A 15389-nucleotide genomic window follows, 5' to 3' on the forward strand; every position below is an offset into this window, starting at 1 on the left:
TTTCGGTCTTCCTTCACCTTCGGCTGCCCTGTTCCTAGTATGTGCTCAATTTGTGTTTGTTGAATGGATGGATGAATCGGTGCCTGGATACACGGCCGGCCGGCTCGGTGTCCCCGCGTTGCTACAGACACTGCGGGAGCAGCCGCCCTTAGAGCCCTGGGGGGAGAGCCCCAGCCGCGCCCCCTCCCCCCCAGCAGCCGGCTGCGGCACGGAAAACGCGGCCCGCGGGCCGGGGGTCGGGCGGAGCTTGGCCCTCGGGGGCGTGTCCTACTGGGCCCGGGCGCCGGCGCCTCGAGAGGGGCGCTTCTGGCGCGCCCTGGCCCCGGCGGCCGCAGAGGACGCGCGGCGGCGGGCATGGAGCGCGAGCTGGAGGAGCTGGCGGCGCGGCCCCCGCGCCCGGCCGAGCCGCCCTTCCAGGCGCTGGTGGAGGCGGCGGGCGGCCGCGGGCAGGTGCTGCTGGTGGGCGAGCTGTGGGAGCGCGAGCAGAGCCGCGCACTGCTGCGGGACTTCGCCCGGGCCGTCTTCCCGCCGGAGCCAGGCGCGGGCAAGCCCGGCGGCGCGGGGCCCGGGGCGCCGGGGGCCGGGGCGCCGGGGGCGCAGAGGCCGCCCGGGACGGCGGGGGCGCGCGCCATCCGCTCGCCGCTCGTCTTCGTGCTGTGCCGCGCGTCCTCGCTGACCGCCCGCGAGCCGCGGCGCCGCCTGCGGGAGATGCTGCGGGACGTGCGCGGCCGGCGGCGGGCCGGCGCGGCGCTGGTCGGGGTGCTGGTGGCCGAGGCCGGGCCCGAGGACGCGGTGGCGCCGGGGCTGCGGCTCCTGGAGGCGCTCCTGCGCGCGGTGTTCGGCCGCCAGGCGGGGGGCCCGGTGCAGGCGGCCGCCTACCGCCCCGGCCACCCGGCCTCCAGCTTGGCCGTCCAGGCGGCCGCCTGCAGAGCGCTGCAAGCTGCGGGGCCCGCGCGAGCAGGTGAGACTACGAGGCCCGGGAGCGGGCGGGCGGGCGGCGTCGGGGGCGGGGGGGGTGGGGGAAAGACCCCCAAGTTGGAACTCTTTAGGCCGGCTTCCCTCCTGGTGCACCACAGTAAACTGAGGCCGGGAGAGAGGGGAGGTGCCTAGCACTAGGTCTTCCAGCTAGCGCAGTGGGCCCTGGGCACGGGGACCAGTCTGTTCCGGAAGGATCCAGAGAGCCTTAGAGATGCAGGAGGGCTTGGAAAAGCCGAGCGGGCAAGCTCAAGGCAGGGCAAGTTGGTGGAGAGAAGACTGGATTGGGCTGGGAGCTGGGGGGAGGGAGAGGAGGTGAGAAAGCCTCAGGATGCCCAAGTTTAAAGGTGGGGAGGAGAACGGACCCGGGACTAAGGGCTTGGCGGTGCGCGGAGCTTCTAGGACGCTGTGCAGCTAGAGATGCGGCGGGGACGGGGAGGCTCAGTGCAGAAGCGCCAAGAGCTTATCATAGGAATAAGGAAAGGAATAGACGCCAAGACTTGGAGGTAGGGGGACAGGGTGTGAGGGACTGGGGGCCCAGAATCTTCTAATCCTCCTTGGCTACCCACTCTGTGCGCGCCCACTGCTGTGTTTCTCTCTACGTTCTCCTAAAGTGGGAGGAGGGGAGTGAGGGGCTTTTCCCAGCCCGGGTGGCGACGCTGGGGGCAGTGTCAGAATCTCCTCCACCAACAAGAGCTTTTCTGTATCTCAGGATTAAAGTACAGACATTAAGTGTAGCTGGATCCGGCCAAGCTGAGAGGTGGCAGGATTGTTCTTTGCGTTCCCAGATCCCTCGCCACCCTCACTTTTCCAGCATCTGCTGCCCCCCAAGCCCTCCAGCGTTCCCTTCTTGCTAAAGAGTTAATGAAGACGGAGACCGTGTTCTGCTTCCCTGGGCACTGGTGTGTTAACCAGAAACTGGGAGATGCCAGGCTTGCAGGGGAGCCTTTTCCAGCAAGGAGACCTGGGACCTCTGATGGCACAAATGTCACAGACCTACCAGCTAGCCTGGCCTGCCTGGGTGAAGGCCATGCAGCTCAGCCTTAGAGCCTGCCCCAACCTCCCCCCGCATGCCTGCAACCCTTTTCTCTCGAATCTGTGAGCTAGCCAGCTAAATTTGAAACTCTGCAAACAGTATCCTGAAAGACGTGGGGAATGTCCTGAGGTGGGTTATTATTGTGATTGTGGATGCCAGCTTCTTCACTGACCTGGCCCCATGGGGCAGAGGAGGGAATTTACACAACCAAATATTCTGTGCTTAATGAGCTGGTGCCTAGAAAATTCTGAGTTCTCAGTCTCTTCGCCCTCTTCCATTCTCCAGAAGCAACTTTTAATTCCCCGGAGCCAAGCGTGCTCTGGCCTCCTAAGTTTTTGTACACATTACAGTTGCCTTGAATGCAGTTGCCTCGAATGAAAGCCATTTTTCCCATCCTCCTCTTCACCTGACCAATCCTATCTCATCTTTTGGGACTGGACTTCCTCTTCCAGGAAGCCTTCCCCAACCCTCCCTACTCCCCCTTGTAAATTTGCAAGTGAAATCCCAGAACTCTTAACCGGGTGGTTTTGTCACTTTCCCTTGTAAGTGACATTATATTCCCATTTCCCAACACCCTGCCTGGTCTGCAATATCCTTGCCTCCTATCAACACTTAAGAAATTTTTTAATTTTTTTTTAATGTTTATTTATTTTTGAGACAGAGAGAGACAGAGCACGAACGGGGGAAGGTCAGAGAGAGAGGGAGACACAGAATCTGAAACAGGCTCCAGGCTCTGAGCTGTCAGCACAGAGCCCGACGCGGGGCTCAAACTCGCAGACCGCGAAATCATGACCCGAGCCGACTGAGCCACCCAGGCGCCCCAACACTTAAGAAATTTTAACACTCTGCAAGGGAATCATTCTCTACTGCTTAAACTCGTTTCTACTTTTTTAAAAACATACTAAACAACAATGAAACCTTTCATGACCAAAAGTCATGAGTGTGGTTGTAACTCATTGTCCCCTGGTTTCTTCAGGGTTCTTGCGGTGGGTGGCACCATGGCTTCCTTTGCTACGGCTTTTTAAAGTTTTCCAGTCTGTTTCCTCCCTGCCTGATAGTTATTACACTTTCAGGTTGCCTGCCTTTTGGCAGTGACCTTTTACCTAGTTTATGTTTAGTTCAAATCCTAATCCAGCTAAGCATCCAGTCTCGTTAGGAGAGGGTACAAATTAAGAGTCAATAGATCCCGAGTAAGGATTTATGAACAGGACATTTTGTGTCCCAATTGGCTTTCTCCAGAGAGTTGGGACTCTCTGGGACTGAGGTGCTACTATATAATAAGGAAACTAGACTCGACATGTAATTGTTTTATGGTAATTATCAAAAAAGATTAAATCTGTTCCCATTAAGAAATAGTTTGAACTAAACCCAGGGGGAGAATTTCTGCTCTTTGAGTATTTTCTTTGGTGCTATGGAATTGTTAGTTTCATGGCAGTTGTGTTACACGGTTTCCCAGGCATGATACCCACATCACAGGGTTTTGAGAAGATAAAATAACATAATATATATAAAGCAATCTTTTATGGGGGGGGCTCGATTTTTTAAGTATAAAAAGCCCACCCCATTTTATAAATCAAAATCCTTGTGTTTTTAATCAAACAGTTGAAACTAGGGCAGTTGATGATTGAAGCTCTTGGTTTGCTGAACAGATAATCTCTCAGTCCTGTCAAGCACACTCACCGGCTGCCTCTGGGACTTTGTGTTCTTTCTAGTGGCAGGAGCCTGGGAGAGACCCGGCTTCCCAGCACTGCTGGCGTGCTTTTCTTGGGGTCCCTGGAGCCGGGGGAAGGACCCAGATGCCACCTCCCCCAGTGACCCAGCTCAGGGTGAGTGTGCTGCCTTCCTGGCCTTCTGGACCCTGAGGGCCAGGTGCTTGGGATTATGGGAATGGTCATGTGCTCATGTGCTCACAGGGACCTGAGGGATAGAGTGGACCAACATCCATGGAGCACCCGCCATGTGCGGGGCGTGGAGGTGAGTGATGTGAGGTGCCCCTGCCACTGGGCGAGGCACACAGGCTCCCCAGCAGGGCTCTAGCCCCGTGGGTCTCTGACTAATGAAGGCAGTTGGTGCGGGCAGGGCTGCCCTGCAGGTGCCCGCCAGGTGCATAGCGGGGCACTTGGAGCCAGACGCATTCCATCTCCCCTGAGGATCCAGGGAGTATCAAGGGCAAGTGACCAGGCACCTAGGGGTTGGAGATCGTCCTAGGCGGAAATGGTAAGACTTAGAGAGGAAGTACTGTGAACGAAGGCTTGACGGCATGATGTCATGCTCCAAAAAGGAGCCCCTTGTCGGGAGAGCTGGGGGTGAGGTATGGGAGACTGGTTAGGGCTAAGGCTGCAGAGGAGAGTTTACACCAAATTGGGCCCCTGGACCCAAGTGTCTGGGGAATAGTGGGCCGCTGGTCATTCTGAGCGGGGGTGTCCAGATTAGAGGTGTTTGGGAAAGGTGGCAGAGTGCGGAGCAGGGGGAGACAAGAGGCAGAACCAGTTAGCAGGGGACCGCCCGGTCCTAGGAGGAACAATGGGCAGCCTGGACCCAATGCTGGCAGTTTGGGAACAGAGAGGAAGGAACTCAGCCTGAAGCCATTTTTAGGGTAGGATCATCAGGCCACTAATAGGAGAAGGGGAGGGAAGAAAGTCCTGCGAAGTCCCCAGAAGCACTCTGTAGGCATTGAGGCTGTCGTGACAGAGACAAGAAGTACCCGGGGAGTTAAGTTGTAACCAGCCGAATGTATGTGGCCTGCACCCCCAAAGTGTACTGAACAGTACAGCTCTGTTACAGAAACGGGCAATGTTTTATTTATTTTTTAAAGAATTTTTTTAATGTTTATTTATTTTTGAGAGCGAAGGAGGGGCTGAGAGAGAAGGGGACAGAGGATCCGAAGCAGGCTCCACATCGTCAGCGGAGAGCCCCTATATGTGGGGCTCGAACTCACGAACGTGAGATCATGACCTGAGCCAAAGTGGGACGCTTAACTGACTGAGCCACCCAGGCGCCCCCGGGGGCAAATGTTCTTTATGTTCAAAAAAAATCATAAATCAAATAAAAAATCAGAAGGTGAGGTATCAGCCTTCTACTGGCACGTAACAAGTTACCATAAACTTAGTGGCTTAACACAATGCCCATGAATTCTTCCTGATTTCCATGGGTTAAGCCTGGGCAGGGCTTAGCTGGGCCTTCTGTTCGGGGTCTCATAAAGCTGCATCTGAGTGTCTGCCGGGCTGAGGTCCTTTCTGGAGCCTGAGTCCTTCAAGCTCACTTCGTTGTGGACAGAATTCACTTCTTTGCTGCTGTAGGACTGAGGCCCCTGCCTTGTTGGTGGCTGTTAGCTGGGGCTGTTCTCTGCTCTGACAGTCACACCTCTAAACATCTCTCAACACAACAATTGCTTCTTCAATTAGCAGGAGACTTTCTAGTCTCCTGTTATGTCACTTAATCATCAAATGTCACCTTTGTCATATACGGTACCCTAATCGAGGGATTCACAGGTCCCACCCACACTCAGAGAAGGAGATTATACAGGATGGATACGCCAAGGAATGGAAATCTTGAGGGTCATCTTAGAATTCTGCCTATCACAGGTGAAAGCTCAAAAAAAATTGAAAAAGCAAAACAAGTGTTTAAGTCATTTGCTTAATTCTGCCACTTAAAAGTAACTATAATCTGCATTTTGGTGTAGACCAGTCTATTCATCATTCTACCTATCTAGATCCACTTGTGTTATAGAAATTTTAATAAATATACTTCTATATAATGTATGCATCATCTGCAAAATGCATCAGATATTTAAAACATTTAATTACAGGGGCACCTGGGTGGCGCAGTCGGTTAAGCGTCCGACTTCAGCCAGGTCACGATCTCGCGGTCCGTGAGTTCGAGCCCCGCGTTGGGCTCTGGGCTGATGGCTCGGAGCCTGGAGCCTGTTTCCGATTCTGTGTCTCCCTCTCTCTCTGCCCCTCCCCCATTCATGCTCTGTCTCTCTCTGTCCCAAAAATAAATAAACGTTAAAAAAAAATAATTAAAAAAATAAATAAATTAATTAAATTAAAAAAATAAAACATTTAATTACAAAAATGTTCACTTCAACTTTTCAATCATCATTTTGGATATTTTGGGGAACCAAAGGAAAAAAATAATAAAGCAAAGGAATCCTAAACAATTTTACAGAGATCTTGTATAACTTCCCCCTCTGTAGCATATAACAAATTTTTTCAGTGTTTTTCAATTTATTATTTTTATTATTTTTTTAATTTTTTTTTTCAACGTTTATTTATTTTTGGGACAGAGAGAGACAGAGCATGAACGGGGAAGGGGCAGAGAGAGAGGGAGACACAGAATCGGAAGCAGGCTCCAGGCTCCGAGCCATCAGCCCAGAGCCTGACGCGGGGCTCGAACTCCCGGACCGCGAGATCGTGACCTGGCTGAAGTCGGACGCCCAACCGACTGCGCCACCCAGGCGCCCCTATTTTTATTTTTGAGAGAAAGCACACACAGCATGTGCATGGGTAGAGGAGGGCGAGAGAGAGAGAGAGAGAGAAGGAGAGAGAGAGAGAGAGAGAGAGAGAGAGAGAGAGAGAGAGAGAGAGAATCTCAAGCAGCCTCCACGCTCATTGCAGAGTCTGATGCAGGGCTCGATCCCACGACCCTGGGTTCACGACCTAAGGTGAAATCAAGAGTTGGATGCTCAACTGACTGAGCCACCCGGGCGTCCCAACAATTTTTTTTAAGTTCTGTTTGGTTAAGTAATCTCTACACCCCACTTGGTATTCAAACTTATGACTCTAAGATCAAGAGTCACATGCTCTTCTTCTTTTTTTTTAAGTATATTTATTTATTTTGAGAGAGAGAGAGGGAGGGAGGAGCAGAGAGAAAGGGAGAGAGAGAATCCCAAGAAAGCTGTGTGCTGAGAGTACAGAGCCTGATGTGGGGCTCAAACCCACGAACCGCAAGATCATGACCTGAGCTGAAACCAAGAGTCGGATGCTTAACTGACTGAGCCACCCAGGTGTCTCTGTAGCATAGAACAAATTATTTAATCTCAAGTAGAAGCAAATGTATTAAAATGAAAATTGCATTCATGGACTATGTGTAGCCAATGATATATAAAATAAATATAGGATTATACAGACAGACATTTATGCATACTGTTTTGCAAGCAGCTTCCTTCACAATAACATATGGTGGCTGCAGTATTCCAGGGCAATGATTGCATATCAACGATATCTTTTCTCTTTTGAGGGGATAGTGTGTAATTGTAGATTCACATGCAGTTGTAAGAAATCATACAAAGAGATCCTGTGCACTGGCCCAGTTTCCCCCAATGGTAACATCTTGTGTGAAACTATCGGATAATATTACCACTGGGATATTGACATTGAAACAATCCACAGATCCTCCTCAGAGTTCCCCAGTTTTACTTGTATTTGTGTGTGTGTGTGTGTGTGTGTGTGTGTGTGTGTGTTTAGTTCTATGGAATTTTATGTATCTTTTTTTAAGGTTTATTTCTTTATTTTGAGAGAGAGAGCGTGCACATGTGTGCAAGGGCAGAGAGAGAGAGGGAGAGAGAATCCCAAGCAGGCTCTGTGCTGACAGTGGCGAGCCCAACTGGGCTCGAACTCACGAACCGTGAGATTGTGACCTGAGTTGAAGTCAGATGTTCAACTGACTGAGCCACCCAGGCACCTGCCCCATGCATCATTTTTATTTTTAAAAAAATTTTTTTTAACATTTATTTATTTTTGAGACAGAGAGAGACAGAGCATGCACGGGGGAGGTCAGAGAGAGAGGGAGACACAGAATCTGAAACAGGCTCCAGGCTCTGAGCGCTCAGCACAGAGCCCGATGCGGGGCTCGAACCCACGGACTGTGAGATCATGACCTGAGCCGAAGTCAGACGCTTAACCGACCGAGCCACCCAGGCGCCCCCATGCATCATTTTTAATGCCTGAATCCCATCCTGTGGGTGAGCCATGGTTACCCCATCCCGTGGTTGCACATCTAATCGGTATGTTTGCTTTCAGCTGCAGGCAGAGAAAGCAAGCATAGCAGCACAGGCATTCAGTATCTCACCTAAAAGATGGTCTAGTGGTAAAGTCAGCTTCAGAGCTGGTCGATTCAGGGGCCCAGATTCTTTCCTTCTCTCCGCTGGGCTGCCCTCACTCTTGTTTCATCCTTGGGCTGGTAGCAAGACGCCCGCAGCAGCTCTACTAATTATCCCTAATTATCTCCATAGGATAAAATCCTAGAAGTGGAATTCATGGGTCAAAGGGTATGTACATTTTTAAGGTTTTTGATATGTATTTCACTGTAGTTTTTAAGTAGATATTTGCTGAGGCCAACTCTCTCCCTTTCATTCCTAGCTTATTCACTCCCAAACTTGACCTTCTGATCGGGTGGTTCCTACTCTTGTGTTCCAGATCACCTCCAGGACCCTGAGGAGGAGCTGGCCCTGACAGACGTGTTTCCCAATGGAGACTGTGAGGACCCCGGAAAGGGGCTGAGAGCCTGTGATGGATTTGTCCACGCTCCGGCTGAGCCCGCTGGAGACTCAAGATGAAGGCCGGACACCCGGACTGCCTGGGCTCGAACCTGCACTCTGGGGACTGGCGCCTTCTCACTGAGCCCCCTTGCCTCCATGGTGACCTTGGAATGGTGGTAACCACAAAGGCCCCTGCTGCCAGGGGGCTGCCGCATTGAGCCAGCTGGGAAGACTTATTTTCCTGGAACCTGCCCCCACCTCATAATTTGCTCAATCTCTGATCACAGTGAGGTTATTTGTTCTTTCTGTACCTCAGTTTCCCTGTACCATTGGGACAGATGGCTGTCTCCTTTGAGGCTCTGTGGTGCTGTGGCAGCCTGTGGTGTGTTTGCATGAGCATCCATCATTTCAAGTGCGACTGGAAAGAACTCTGGACCAGAAGTCATCAGATCTGGGGGGAGTGGTCTTAGACATGTCACTGAACCTTTGTGGCTTCTGTTTCTCAAATACATGAGGGGACTACCAGCCCAGGGGCTCTCACCCAGGGGCCAGGCTGCTGCTCCAGGCAGCATTGGAAACTTTGAGTGTGTGTGTGTGTGTGTGTGTGTGTGTGTGTGTGTGTGTGTGTGTTGGGAGGGTTACTGTAACTATGAGGTGCCCTTGGCACTTAGTGGTTATTTTACAACGTACAGGACAATCTCAAACAGCCAATTATTGTTCCATCCAAATTGCTCATCATGGCAACCTTGAGAAACTCTGGATGAGCCAATCCCTTCTCCCTGTGAAATTCTAGGAAGAGTCCCCTGGAGCAGAGAGGGTTGGGCTTCCCAAGACCCTGGCTCCCAGAACAAGCCAAAATAAAGACTGCATTGCTGCCCTGGGGGCCTATTGGGCCAGAGACAAGACATCCAAGTACTTTGCATGCCCTCTCTCTTCCTCATGTTGACATTGATCTGTGCCAAAGCCTTTGAGAATAAGAATGCTAGGAATGGCCCACAGCACCAAACAAGGAAAGGTAGGAATAAAGACATGGGACTTTCTCTCGATCTCAGGCCCTTGTCCAAGGTCAAAGCAAACCCAGCCCAGAGGTGCCAAGTTCCTGAATCATTTTTTCTCTGTTTATGAGTCAGACAGGGTCGATGATGTTCCCTTAAAAGCCAGGAAAGCCATCCGTTCACTTGTAGAAGGAGCTATGCATTACCTCCATTGCCTTCCTTGCCTGCCCCTGGAGTTAATACAGTCTTTGGAGTGGCAAGCGCATCTCCTGATTTTCCGTGGTAGGAAGCGCTATCTAAGCAAAGTAGCTGAATTCATTCATTCGTGCACGGTTTGCTCAGCAGACGTGCTGTTGGGCAGGTTTCTGCCCAGGGTTCTGCAAGATGCTGCATGACTTCCAGTAGTTATTTTGGTTTCCATTTCTGGTACCAAAATGTGGAATTGGGGTTGAGGGGCTGTATGAGATCAAGGAGGGTCCCTCCTGGCTCTATGCTTCAATTTATTCTTCATAATCAGCCTAATTCAACCCCTCTCTGCCTCATGGGGATAGTGTAAGGGCAGACAGGGTGACATCTTATTTGGGGTTTGGTTAACAGCAGGTGTCATTTTAATAATGCAAGGCTGTCTCACCGATAAGTGGACCCAGCTGACCTCCTTCTCCGCAAGAGTGAACTCAATGAATTAACTTTTGATTTTGTTTTAAAATGGGGAGACTGGTATTTTTGAAGCTGCTGTATTTTTCTATTTCCCTGTTAATTTCTTTGTAATAATCGGGTTGGAGTTTTGTTATTTGGTGGGGGGAGGGAGCTTTTATTAAGTTAGGAAGTTATCTAAGGCAGAAGTTCCAAGGCAGCCCGCCTCTGCTGTGTTCAAAAATCTTTTGTATTTGTTAACAATATTTGAGACTTGAGAGATTGCACATAAAAAAGCTAGTTTTCTAGGGTGGAGGATGGGGCAATGTCATCATCTCCAGTTTGCTGCAACCCCCCTCCCCTGACTGGAGGCCCCCTCCCAGCCATCTACACCGCCCCCCATCCACTGCACTTCACTCACGTAAGCCACCTGCCTGATCCTGGAGGACATATGAGTTTGCAAGCCTGTGGGGTAAAGGGTGGTTTGCATATTATTTTTTCATTGCTTTCAGTATCTCTGGTGAATAGTTGAAGAGAGAAGGTCTTTACTGAGATTCGTGTTCTGCCTCCCAACAGATAAACACAAGACTGAGATCCTTCCGGGTCTAGCTTGGCTTCCTTGACACATGGCTAAGATAAGCACTGTCCTTTTAGGAACAGTCTAGTTGATATTTTCTAGCAGACAGAGGAGTTAGGTGCTGGAAGGGATGACCTTGGTGGTAGATCTCTTCCAAGGACTCTTCCAAGGCATGAAGATTGGACAGGCCTGTCCCAGAATAGAGGCCCCGGATTAAGTCGGTGGTACCAGGAGCCATTGGTGAAGGCCTCCGGTCAAGTCATGGTCTGGACTGTTGGGTATTAATCCTTCTAATATGGCAGTAATTGTGCTGCTTCTGACTTGAATCAATAATTCCTTATATCTAATAAAACCAAACGGTACCTCATTGCTGTCTAATCAAAACCAGAATGGATCTTCCCTTTCATTTTCATAAGGTGTTCCTTGCAAGAGCCCCTGGGAGCAGAGCATCTGGGCAAAAGGTGGGAACTTCTGGAATAGTATGGCCTGAAACACTTCCATTCCTGCCCTAGATCACACCTCCACCACCCTATTGGCTAGAATTGGAAAATCTATAGCTGGAAAGTAAATACTTGAAATTTTTTAAAAAGATAACATTTAGCTTGGTATTTAACAGGATGTGTGTGTTTTGTGTGCCCATATGAGCATGTTTAATGAGATCAAATGGCCTTGCCTGAGTCTCAGAGAGCCCTTTATCATTTGTGTCATGGTGCCTTTCCTCTCAAAGAATTTGTCTCCAAGACTTGCCACACAGAAGGAATCCCTTGGTTGTCAAACCAAAAACAAGGTAAAGCTGCAAAGGGGCCAAGGGCCGAGCCCCCCATACCTGTGTGCTCTAAACAAGTCCTTCTTATCCCAGACAGAGAACCCAGGGCCCAGCCTCACCGGAAAAGGTGATGACAGCCATGTTAACCTGATGGCGGCTGCACTTCAAAGTGTAACAGAACCGCGCTGCGGGGCTGGGTTCCCTGTAGTCAGCAGGCCTGCACTTTGTCCTGTTTGGATGGCAAACACGACCAGCACAGTGGAGACAGCCTTTTGTTTTGTACCCAGGGGCTGCACAACTCCCCTCTGACCTGGTTTTGTGTGTTAGTGGATCAAGGATTGAGACAGACCGTTGTTTGTGTAATTTTAGAGTTCAAAGGAAATGAGGTACAAGGCAGCGTGGATGACCAGGATCCTGCATGAATTCCTCAGGTGCCTTTGGCCTCTGAGCCAGAGCCCTGGTTGCATTATACTTGGGGCTGCCGAATCGGGAACAGAAACAGGGCCTACCAGCCGGGCCATGCCATGGCTCACAGACCTACTGAAGGGACCAGGGTGTGGGATTGTTTGGGTCCAAAGTTGGGCTGGGCACTAGGGCCACTGTGGGTCCAGGGCTTGGCAAGGGCGAGAGACCCCTCTGGCTTCTTCCCTGAGCTCCCCAGCCCCAGCCAGGGCTCCTGCTTCAAACGCAGACCCACACCTGCATGTTCCATGGCTGGTGAAATTCAGAGACACTCCAGTAGGAGTTCAGATGTTAAGTCTTAAGTCAGGCTTGTTACTATCGTTCTCTGCACTCATTTGGAGTAGTTAGGCACTTAGTCCTTGTGACTAAGCTCTCATTTTGAGTTCTGGTTACCAATACTGGGCCTCTGTCTTGTCACCCTGCGTTCCCTTTTCCTCACTGGTTAGTGAGGTCTTCTCAGATCATTTCCCCAACCCCAGACTATTCTAACCCTGACCACCTGCTGTCCCAGATATATCGCCCACTCCAGAACTCCTGGCTGCCAGGACAGTCACTCCAAGCCCCTTGCTCCCTGATGGGAGTGGGTCTCACCCTTAGCCTCTGCCCCTCAGTCCGGTCTGGTCCAGCACGTGCCAGCACCAAAGAGCAGAACCAGGCCCAAATGGCAAGTCGGAACGAGAGTTCTGGGTAGGTCTAGACCGGCCCTGTCTAAGAGAAATCTAACATCAGGGACGTATATATGTCGGTTTAGATTTTCTAGTAGCCACATTAGAAAAAAGTAGGGGCGCCTGGGTGGCTCAGTTGGTTAAACATCCAACTCGTGATTTTGGCTCAGGTCAGGATCTCACAGTTTGTGAGGTCAAGCCCCACATTGGGCTCTGCACTGATCGTGGAGCCTGCTTGGGATTTTCTCCCCCTCTCTCTGCCCCTCCCTTGCTCATGAGCACTCTCTCTCTCACTCTCTCTCAAAATAAATAAACTTGAAAAAAAGGAAAGAAAAATAATTGACAAAGCAATGAAATTAATTTAAATAATATATCTTATTTAGCCCCATATATCCAAAATAATATTATTTCAACTTAAATATAGAAAGATTTTGAGACATTTGGCATCTTTGAAATTGTGAGAATTTTACACTTCGAGCTCAATTCAGACACTAAATTTTTGTTCAAAGTACTTGATATTGTTCCAAACATACTTAGAAGTTTTCCATAACTGAATTGGGTGCCAGTCTTTAAGTTTCAATGAGATAAAATAAAATTTAATTTAAAAGTCGGTTCCTGGATTGAACAGCCACATATCCAGGGCTCAATATCACCTGTCGCTAGTGGCCACCGGATGTGAAAGCAAGAGTCTAGAGAACAGTGGAAAGGTGGAGACCTGTCTTGGGGGTTCACTGTGGGGTTCCCACCCCACCCCCGGGACTCCCAGCAAGGAGTTGTCCTCATGGAGACCATGCCTAGGGTGGAGAGATTTCAGCATCTCAGATGGCTTTGCAGGTCTCTGGGCCTCGGTCCACCCAGGGCGATTCTGGCCCCATCCAGGCCTTTCCCTCCCACCAAGCACCCGCCCACCGGAGGCCCACGTCACCCGCTGCGTTTCACGCTTCTACTCCCGAGAACAAATGCCTTCCCTCTGAAAGCACGTGGCAGGCGTGCTGTACGTGAAGCAGTCAGCAGCCTCTCCGCCAGGCCCTGTGACATAAGATCTGAGGTTCATTGAACGCTGCTCTATGCCAAACCCTTCACTAGAGCACCCCCCACCCCGGACGAGTGGCCCCGCCAGGCAGGTGGACCCGCCCCCTTTGCGCCTGGGATCGAGTGACCCCACCGCCACAGCGCCGCTAAGCGGCAAAATATCGGAGATTTGATCCTGCTGTTCCTGGCTCCGACGCCTGCCCTAATCAACTCATCACGCTTCTGCTCAAAAAGCAATCAAGCTCGATTCTTGGCAGGAATGAGCCCTCCTAAGACCCAGGATTCAAATGCCAGGAGGTGGGGCGCCGGGGTGGCAGGGAGCGGGGGATGTGGGTGGCCACAGGGTCTCGCACGTAGCGGAGTTTTCTGCCTTCCGGGGAGCACTGTGGCCTCTAGAGGGCGCCGCGCCGATCAGGGAGTGGCTCCAGGCAGAGCGTGGTACTGAACCTTTTTTGAGGTGGGCCCACTGGTTTCTTCCCTTCACCCTGACAGAGACCCCGGCCAGGCCGATACCCGTGTGAGCCCACAGATGACCTTGTCTGGGCTCTGAGAACTTTTGTGTCGCTCCTAAATTTGGAGGGAGATAGTTGTTTATGAACAGAGCACTGGCTAAGAATTATTTCTGTGATTTTGGTATGTCCTCAAACTTCTTTGAAGATAAATATATCTCATTTTCAAATCTTGGAGAGGGATGGGAGCCTGGGTGGCTCAGTTGGTTAAGCATCAGACTCTTGATTTCTGCTCTGGTCACGATCTCATGGTTCGTGGGTTTGAGCCCTGTGCCCAGTTATGCACTGGCAGCACAGAGCCTGCTTGGGATATTCTCTCTCTCTCTCTCTCTCTCTCTCTCTCTCTCTCTCTCTCTCCCTTTCTCACTGCTCCTCCCCTCTCTCTCTCACTCTCTCTCTCAAAATAAATAAACTTAAAAAAAAATCTTGCAGAGGGCAAGGGTTTGAGAGACATAGGTGTGAGTTCTAGCATTGTGCCAATAAATAACTGACCCTGCGTTCATCCATTCATTCAACAAACATTTATCGAGCACCTACTGTGTGCCTAACACTGTGCTAGTTACTATAGGTGATACTGAGATGAATAAGATGTAGCTTGTTCCCTTGAGAAGGTCCTGGTCCAGTTGGAACCTGGGCAAGGAGACAGGATACTAACTGTGTGGGGTAAAGTCTGTAAGAGGGCACAGAGTGGAGTGGTCAAGAAGGCCTACCCAGAGGAGGAGCTGCTTGTTAGCTGAGGGGGAGAGGGAGCGGAAGACAGAGGGAAGAGCAAGTACCAAGGTCAGAGACGAGGTGCATGGCGGCATGGGCACTCTGGGACATAAAGATTGAGGGTAAGCAGGGTTGGGTGAAGGTCTTGGGGGAGAGAGTCCTTGTCTTCCTTGTTTTTGATTGTGCTCTGGGCTGGCTGGGAAGAATGGACTGGGGAATCATGAGATGGAAGAATGGACTGGGGAATCATGAGATGGTAAGCAGGAAGTCAAAGCTGTTGGAAGCTGCTGCAGCCGGGAAAGAAAGGGGGCAGCCAAGACCGTTGGGAAATGGAGCTGCACTAATGTGAGAGACATTAGACTGACCAGGTCGGGTACAGACCAGGTGAGGGGCAGTGAGCAGTCAAGTGCACGCCCCAGGGCTCCGCTACGGTAGCTGTTGGGTGCCCTTCACCACACTGAGATCAAGGCAGGAGACAAGAATGGAGCTTTGAGGTTGTTGAGTTAAGGATTATCTAGCAGAGATGTGTGGTGCATGTGTGGGTCTG

The 15389-nt window shown here is 50.9% G+C and overlaps 1 protein-coding gene across 3 annotated transcripts; it reads left to right on the forward strand.

The window, feature by feature from the left end:
* Positions 1–248: 248 nt before the first annotated feature.
* On the forward strand, positions 249–11064 carry CC1H2orf72 (chromosome C1 C2orf72 homolog). 3 transcript variants are annotated; one of them, XM_045034602.1, is made up of 4 exons: positions 249–961; positions 3724–3837; positions 8247–8282; positions 8431–8573. In XM_045034602.1, the coding sequence occupies exons 1-3, from the start codon at positions 355–357 to the stop codon at positions 8249–8251; spliced, it is 726 nt and encodes a 241-aa protein (XP_044890537.1). In that variant the 5' UTR covers positions 249–354; the 3' UTR covers positions 8252–8282; positions 8431–8573. The 3 variants fall into 3 exon arrangements, with proteins under 3 accessions (XP_044890537.1, XP_044890536.1, XP_023115562.1); XM_023259794.2 differs by lacking the exon at positions 8247–8282 and having other exon boundaries at positions 258–961; positions 8431–11064; XM_045034601.1 differs by lacking the exons at positions 3724–3837; positions 8247–8282 and having other exon boundaries at positions 251–961; positions 8431–11064.
* The last annotated feature ends 4325 nt before the right edge of the window (positions 11065–15389 follow it).

The sequence above is a fragment of the Felis catus genome, chromosome C1, assembly GCF_018350175.1.
Source record: "Felis catus isolate Fca126 chromosome C1, F.catus_Fca126_mat1.0, whole genome shotgun sequence".
In the NCBI taxonomy this organism is placed as follows: domain Eukaryota; kingdom Metazoa; phylum Chordata; class Mammalia; order Carnivora; family Felidae; genus Felis; species Felis catus.